At 39.8% G+C, this 8,767-nt stretch overlaps 1 protein-coding gene across 1 annotated transcript in view; it reads right to left on the bottom strand.

Moving 5' to 3' along the window:
- Nucleotides 1-2,317: 2,317 nt before the first annotated feature.
- The window catches only part of commd10 (COMM domain containing 10), a 30,128-nt gene continuing 23,678 nt past the window's right edge, over nt 2,318-8,767 (bottom strand). Inside the window, exons 6-7 of the mRNA XM_036578462.1 lie at nt 3,194-3,253; nt 2,318-3,075 (exon numbers count right to left, since the gene is read on the bottom strand). Coding sequence (XP_036434355.1) covers nt 3,037-3,075; nt 3,194-3,253 — 99 coding nt within the window. The 3' untranslated portion in view covers nt 2,318-3,036. The remainder of the gene's footprint in view (nt 3,076-3,193; nt 3,254-8,767) is intronic.

Here is an 8,767-nt window from a genome sequence, read left to right as displayed (position 1 = left end):
TGTCTAAATTTGTTGGAAATTTATATGCATCATTTTGGAATGAGACTCTTCAAATACACCACTCATGTTTCGATACACAAAAGGTACAGTTGCATGCAAAACACCCCAAAACAGTAGTCAGATCATGTTTAGTTGATTTTCTAAGTGAAAATAAGTTAACATATCATATACAGAAAACCTAAGCACGGCATTTTTCTGCACTTTTAGTGCAGAATTTCCGTTTATTTTCTAAATAAACGGAAATTCTGCATCTGCATAAAATATAAAGAGAAAAATATGAAATGTGCCATAATTTTTACACTGACTACATTTTGTTTTATTCGTCCCCCACTATGTTAAATTCAGTAAATAAACAATTATTCTGCATTTAAATGAGCAGAAGTGTATTTCTCTGCAGTGGATGTGTATTTATTTTTACCTAGAAAATCAACAGATCTGACCAGGGGTGCCTAAACCTCTTCAAATCATGATTACATGTTAGGTGGCACAAGTTTAATACATACTTATACAGAGCAATATGGCATAATCTTCTTCCTCTTCTTCTTCTTCTTATTATTATTATTAATGTTGAGATCAGTAATGTGAAAGCCCAGAGCAACCCTGAGTGCTGGTATCCTAAATGAAAATTTATTACAGATTCCATAGGTCAGTTTTTGTATTTCACATATATTTCTCAAGGCTACTTGACACATTTGCAGCCCTGTGCTTTGGAGGCTCCTTTATCCCTGAACTGTTTCTGCCTCATTTTCTACTTACTGAGGCAGAACTCTAACTACTCTCCATCCAGCTCCTCAGGAACCACTCCAAGTCCTCTGCAGGTTAATCTACTTTAGTTGGGCTACCTGCAGGCCAGAGCCTGTGCTTAAACGCCTCTTAGAACTGAGCCCTCATGTCAGTGTTTACGGTCCAGAAGGCCTCCAAACTCGCTCTCCATTATAGAACTCTCTGTTCTGTGTTTTGCTCCTTCTCTGCTGGAGTCATTCAGCACCAACCGGTTTCACCATTGCAAGGCTCTGAGTCGCCATCTGTTCGCCATGCTGTGGGACACACTTTTCCCTCAGGCACCGGCTTGGTGCTTTTTTTGCACTGTGGAGAAAAACGTAAATTGGGTACAATGGCAGCTCTCGTGGAGCACATGAATGGACGTTGCTCAAACTCCTCAAAAGGCACCTGGCTATTTTCGAGATTTCATGCAGGGAAGGGAATATTTTGTGAAAGGCCTCTGCGTGCGGCAGGGAACATGTTGCATAACCTAATCTTAAATGAGGGACTAAGTCATCCATTTTACAGCATATGCCATCATCCTATCAGCCATGGTGGAAAGTAATGGGGTACATGAACTTCATTACTCTGCTTAAGTAGCTGTTTGAAGGACCTGTACATTTGGATTTCTGTTTTTGGCCACTCTATGTTTTACCCTACTAAGTTATAGCATTACAGGTCTTATACCGTGATAGATCTAATTGCTATACAGGTGAAAATATTAGCAGTTGAGAGGTGTAGCTGAACTGAGATTATTCAAACGTCAAGCCAGAGTGCAACAAATGCTAACAGAATAACAGCATGCAGTTACTGCAGACAGTCAGAAGCAAGCCAAAGCCCATTAAAGCTGTAAGTCTCCCTGAAATGGAATGTAGGAGTCTGGCTTGACTGTAAATCCACAAGAAAGCAAGATGTGAATTAGAAAATGTGGGCAAAATTTTAACCAACTGATCTGCCTAAAAAGTACATTTCTCTGAAGTCCATTTATAACATTTTTGTGGTTTTATGTACTAAAAGCAGTCATTCATTTTTACATGAACATTTTCCAACCTTTCTTTTTCATTCAGAACAGGCTGTTTTTGTTACTGTGCCTTTAAGACTGATATCTCTAAAATTGAGTTCTGTTCTGATTGACTCCAAACTGCTGAGGGATAGTAGGTGGATCTATGTACATGTGTTGGTTCTTATGAACAGTGAATTTAAAGAAAAAAAAAAGTTAGTTTCCAAATATGGACTGGGGGTTAACTGTATGTTTTGAAAATGTGAGGAAAATTCTGTTTGTCCATAATATGAGCCCTTTAATACATTTTCCTCCTGTAAAATGCCTGCACTGGTAAATTGCTTAAAGTCAAAAAGACCAGCTGCTAACTATGCTAACAAACTCAAAGACTACTTTTTAAAAAGAAAAACAAAGACCAATTTGCACTTTAAACGCTTCCTACTTCAGCTAAAAGGAAGACAGGAATTAGATAAATTGTGATTTGAACCAAGACCTCTTTGTGACAGTTATCCACAGTTAAACTTGTGAGGCTTTATGACACATTCATTACCATTCTTAGCACTTCCATCATCAATTTAATGAAAATTCAGTTCAGTGAGTGCAGCACATAAACAGTAAACTGTAAAATGACATGGCACTGCTCAAAGAAGATCAAATGTTTGAGTACAGTCATGTACTTCACATTTTAAAATAATGGTCTGATGAGTGACACAAAGGGCTTTAACACACTTTAGTTACATGAACTCCCAATTAGCACATGTTGAACGGAACGCCACGTTACCGTTTATGACAGGATTTCGTAAGTTAAATCCGTAAAGCTGTTTAACGCTGGCGTACACTTAGTAACTGATCAAGAGTGTGACTTCACACTCTCACACTTTTTAAGTGATGAAAACTCTAGCTGCATGTGATGATTGGGAGCTTAAGGCAAGCAACCACTTTCAGGATTATTGTTACTGCACCTTATTATGGAGTAAAGACAAAGTAAAAGAATCTGACCAGTGCAAAGTTTTGAGATCCAGTAAGATGGACAGCTTGAGGCAAGGATTGTGCTTTGATGCAAATATGAAGCAGAGTACTTCATTCATACAAAAGAGAATTGCACATTGCTAAGATTTGGCAGTTTAGACACAGACTGTTAGTGTACAAAGTGATAATTAACAAAAGTGAAATTAAATGGGGAGAACCTGTTATTTTAGACCAGATGAAAACCCCATTACAATGAAAATGTGGGCTATATACAGCACTCTTGCTCATGAAGGTCGGCTCGAGCATCAAGTAAGGGAATCCAACTGTGCTTGAATCATCTCTAGCTGCAAAAGAGGGAAAAAAAAAGAGAAAAAAAGAATGTTTGACAGTTTGAAGATAGGTATCATGTCTGACAGTGTTAGCTAAGCAGTCATGTGGAAAACTAAATGAATCTAGTCTGACCTTGTTGTAAAACTCCAGCAGTTCCTGGTGGCTGAATTCCACAAAAACATGCTGCAGATGCTAGAGGACAGAAAAAAAGAGAAAGAAAACAGCAATGAGAACCACAGCCGGCCCCTGTCAGCTCCCCATATAAAAGCCACTCATGAATTATTAGTACACATCTGTCCAGATAAAGTCAGTTTTCATCAAAAAGACAAAAGCATATATGTTGACCTCTTTTTCAGTGAAATAATCAGTGAAATAGATACACAGATAGAATAAAAACAAAGCAACAAAAATTCAGATATTTATTGTTGCAAAGCAAATGACAAAAGCCATGACTACAAAATGCAGCACACTGTACACTAAATAATTCCTGCATTGAATATGAGAATACCTGCAAAATGTTTTTTTAGAAAAAAGCGTAGCAGATGTTTTCATACAGTAACGTCATGAGGGCTGCACAGTAATTCATTTTTATGTTGTTACTGTGTTAGGAGTTCCTGTAATAAACACTATGGGCTGCGATGACAGAACAGATCAAATAGCCTCACATGTGGCGCCAAACTGACAGTTAGATTGGTGGAACGTGGAGAGTTAGTAACTTAACCACTTGGCTGAATGACCAGTTACAAAAGGTGGACATGCGCAGCACAAAAACTACTCTATCCAAAATTGCTAACCTATAAAAATGCATTAATGCTTGACAACTCTTCTCACTCTCAGGGTGTGAAATGCATAGACTTTATGGTAAAATGTATGAAGTAGTAATGGTTCTTGTCACAACAAATCTCAGAGCAGCTTTTAAAGGAATTAAATATATATTTATTCATGCTTGTAGCCCTATATTGAAAATAAATAATATATAATATTTATATACATTTTTTTTTTACATTTGTTTGTAGCCTGACTGCATACAAATAGAAAAAGCTGTTCAGAGAATCCTGACGATTTTTAAATTGAGGCAACTTATGGAACTCACTCACATTTCGCAGGCTATGAATTCTCCACAAGGGGGCACAAGTAGCAACGAAATAGTTTGTGATGCTTCATAAAAGCAGCGCTGCACATCAGTGACAGTGTGTCCTTGCCCAGCTTTATAGTACACAAAAACGTGCTTGCAGTTCTGATGTAAGTAGCATTTTTTTTTGCACATTGGTGAATGGTGATTTTGTTTTTTGCTGTTTGCTTAAAAGCAAAAAAGATTCTGTGGTTACAGAACATCCAGTCAGAAACACACTATTTTAATAATAATTTATCACTTGTTGTATCATCATCATGATATCCAACAGTGGTATAGAACATCACATTTTACATTTATATCATGCAGCCCTAATGTTCATAATGCAAATGATGAAATGATCACATTTGTAATAGCAGTTAGCAGTGGAGCATCTCTTTGCAAACCGGAACAGAAGTGGCATGAGCTATGGGGCTGAAGTCTCTTAGGGGGAGGAAAGTGTCAGCCCACATTAATGGCAAGGACATTAATTAGACGCGACATTATCATCCATAATTAAGAGTAAAAGGGGAAACGTTATCTTTAGCAGGAGCCACTGGAGATGTGGTGCATATGTAGGACACACTCATCTTGGACAAAGGCAGCACAATATCTATAGGCTAAAACAAACAGTGTGAATAACTTCAGGTACACAGAAAATGTTCCAGCATTACAGCCTTTCGGGACCACATCGTTCCAATCCTGATTACTACCTCAACTATGAAGAGCTGTTTTGTTTTTGTGCAGACATCTACCCAAAATCTGATGTGAGAAAAAGCTGCTTGCTGGAATCTGAATCCCAAATCTCAGAGAAACAAAAGCATCTGCACACTCTGGCAAAATTTCTCAGGATGCCCACACAATAACAAGCTTATCTTCAAGTCTGACTCAAGTATGTCGCAGTAACAGATTATCCTATATCGTAAGGTTGGAGGTTCGCTCTGCAAAACCAGCAGAGCTGCGTTTTGCAGTGCATGTGACGTGCGTTCCACACACTAGGGATAAAAGCAAATGTGTGTCGGAAAGCAAGGGTTAAAACCTACCCCAGTGTTCCAACACAACACAGGCAATCTTCATTTGACATATCTAGGTTAACACTAATGGGTGTACTTTCCTGCACACCCAAAACGCTGAGGTGAGCCTCAGAACTCTGGAGATAAGCCCCTGAAAGCGTAGTACCTTCTTATCTTCAGCCTTTCGTGGCAATTCTGTGTTCAAATATACAGCAGCACCGATACTATGAAAGATGACGCCTTTGAGCAGCCATCGAGGAGGTTTATTTATGATTTGTGAATGAAACATTAATGACTAATGGTGATTCATAAGATGGTGGAGTCTGACATTTTCTCGTGGCTGAGCAAGTGAGGAACAGTTGACATAAAAAGGCACTTCTCATGAATCATTTGGTTTTGTGGGCCACGATTTTTTGCTTCCTGTCAGTGAAATTCAGTGCATCTCCAAAAAAGTAGGGCTAAAATATCTTCGAGATGAAGTCTTATTAATAAAAAACAACAAAAATATCCTCATGTCGTCCAGTCTCCACAACCTTTCCTCCATAAAAGGCAATAAACACAATGAGAAATGCCTTTATAAGAGTGCTAGGTGAAACCCTTAGGCATGTGTAACCTCGTCTTGAGTATTTTTAGATCTTGCATTCCGAAAGCTCTTTATCAAGAAATTATATAACATATGGCCAGCAGAGCTGCCAGATGCAGCGACAGCTTAAGATGGAAATACATCCGCAAATAGGGTTAAGGAGCGTCGCGTTAGTAAGCACGTTAAGATTTGAAAACTGACTAAACTAAATAGGGCAGAGGATGCCGGCCACGGATAATAGAATATTCCATCTGATACGCAATACATGTGCTGTGTCAGTGTAATTTGAGGATCCAGAAAATACATTGAAAAAGGATTAAATTATTGTCTTTAAAAATAGGCTGTGGATGAATCACCACCTGTGAAATCTAATTAGAGCAACTCTTTATTCAGCCTTAAACTGGTATTAAGGCTTATGTATGCAGAAACAGAATGATACACATCCTTGCAAAAGTAGAAAAGAAAAGGAAAAAAAAAATCAATACAACTAAACCACCTATTCTTGCTCATATTCTGAAGGATATATATTGACCCTGTGAAATGTTGACCAAAGCCGAGCTCCCCCAAACATCCTTAATTATGAATAACCCCCCCCCCATTCCTAGGTTAACCGGTTGCCATGGTCACCGAGCTCTTGGAAAGCCTTTTCTGCCGTACTACGCTGTCTGCCTCTGTACAAAATGTCAGTCTCCCTTTGTGTAATTGCCCTGCTGCTCTGAGGAATACATTGTAAAGTTTTGTTTCCATGTCAGTCATTTCAAAGTAGTGGGAGTTTCTCAGGGATAATGGTGAAAATTGGGAAATCGTGCAGGAAAAAGGAACCTGCAAATAACTATGTTTAATAGCAATTTCCCATTATGCATGGCTCGACATTTACAAAATTAATAATATGTTTGCAGAAAATTGTTTTCCACCCCTCCTATCTAAATGAAACTAGAAAAAAAAATGTGTGTGACTATCTTAATTGAACTGTGCTGTTTTTCAGCCACTATGAATTGCTAATGAAACATGCTGGACAAATTTAATGAGCATATTGCCTCGGTTTAGAGGGCTGTTATTATCTACATGGTAAAATGTGTTCCACGTCCTGTCAAAGAAGAACAGCTCTCAAATATTTGGCCATGCACCCTATGCTAGCCAAGGACAAATGGTATTGCAATGTAAAGAGCCTGAGCGCTAACTCCAAACGTGGAGTGATAAACAAGATATTAAACAGACTGTGCAGCTATTATTGTCTGAGAAAGACAATGCAGAGGAATGTCATGCCTAACTAAGGCAGTGGATGGGCAGGGGGACAATGGTTATCTCCCTGCAAAGCATAAACAAAACCAAGGCCCAGAGCCAAAAGGTTGGTGCTTAAAGATGGAGAAGCCTCTGAAGAATTGGGATCAGTCGGAGAGCGGCCAGCGGGAGGCCGGCAGGATGCGGTAGGAGACGTGCTAGCAGACATGTGTGGATACAATGTGAAGCAGATCCAACTATGAGCATAAACAGGGATGGGGTGTGGCGGTGTATCTACATGGTTTATTTCTTATTGATACCATACACACTTTCCAAAAACAGCTCAGAGAGAGACTACCTCATAGCAATTCGATTCACAATTCCACCACAGGAAACGCTGTATCCAAAAAAAAAGTTCCTTTTTTCAATCTACCGACTGAAAACTCATTTATTTAAAGGAAAGCACATGCTGCAGAAAATCAAGCTCAGTTGTTACCCTCACCATAGGGGCACTTTAGAGTAAACAGAGCCCAGATGTGATATCAAAAATATCCAATAGTTGATGTAGCGGCGGGTGTGCCAGCACCCTCTGTTTTTCACACCTCTTCCCCGGCTACTGAAGCACCCTGGAGGCGAATGTGTGTTTTCAGCACTCAGAGAAAGGAGAAGCCTAAATGCGGACCTGCTATCACAGAGGCATCCATCCGCTGCGCCGCCGGATTGGCATTTATCGAAAGCCAAGATGGAGTCGGTCTCCAGATAAATAGAATGATCCAATTAGAGTGAAGAGGAGTGCATGTCGACATGCCAGGCCAGACGCTTGCACCGCCAAAGACAGAAAACAAAATGGCAACTGTAATTGGAAAAAGCGGAGAAAATAGAAACAACTGCACAGAGCACAGACAAGATCCGCAGCAGGGCATTTTAATTTGAGTAATGCATTCTCTAATGGCTTTCCCTTCTGTAGGCTTTTGTTATCCCATATATCAGACCACCCCTTGTTTAAAGGCATTGATGATTTCTAAGTTTTAATTAGATTTCCTCATTTCCTTTTTGGTTTGTATCCCATATGAGTCTAATATTCAGTGAATGACAGGTCCCAGTTTATCTACAGGCATACAAGAAGCAAACAGCATTTGCTGAAGTTTATACAAATCCGAAAGCAATGAGACATAACTCCTTACCTTGTAATTTGTTTAATAAAGATGAGGTCACCTAGGACATGGGTGGACCCTTCGTTGTTCCATCATTACAATAAACCACATCCTCTGCTGTGGCTTTGGAGGAGGGGACGAAAAAAAAAAAAAAAGAATCTGGAGCACTGCTCCAACAAAAACATGCACATCTGACTCCTGACCCACACAATATGCATCAACCACTGACAACAGAAAACACATCTCAAGACCTCATATTCGTCTGAGCTTGAAGCCTTCAGGGCATTTGTCTGGACATTTTTTTTTTGTTTGTGAGCAACTGGAATAGAAAAAAAATGCCTCATTGTTCCACTGAGGTCTTGGTGTCCCCCTGAAGCTGCCTGAATATATGTGAGCCAGGGGGGATTTTCACACGGTTTTCACACTGCCTTTCAGTACAGTACACAGCCAGAGTGCAATAACGCCCCAGCACAAAGGATGGGATTGTCCCCCAACAGCTCCATGTTCAAAAGGCGCAGAATGACAGGCTTGGCCATACAGAGCGCTCTTTCAGCGCTGGCCTCATCGCAGGACAGTGGGTAGGCCTCACCTTCCCCACTGCTTCTCCACAAACCAGCTTAGCAT

This window comes from Colossoma macropomum, unplaced genomic scaffold, assembly GCF_904425465.1.
Source record: "Colossoma macropomum unplaced genomic scaffold, Colossoma_macropomum, whole genome shotgun sequence".
NCBI lineage: Eukaryota > Metazoa > Chordata > Actinopteri > Characiformes > Serrasalmidae > Colossoma > Colossoma macropomum.
This window is presented reverse-complemented; position numbering and strand designations above follow the sequence as displayed.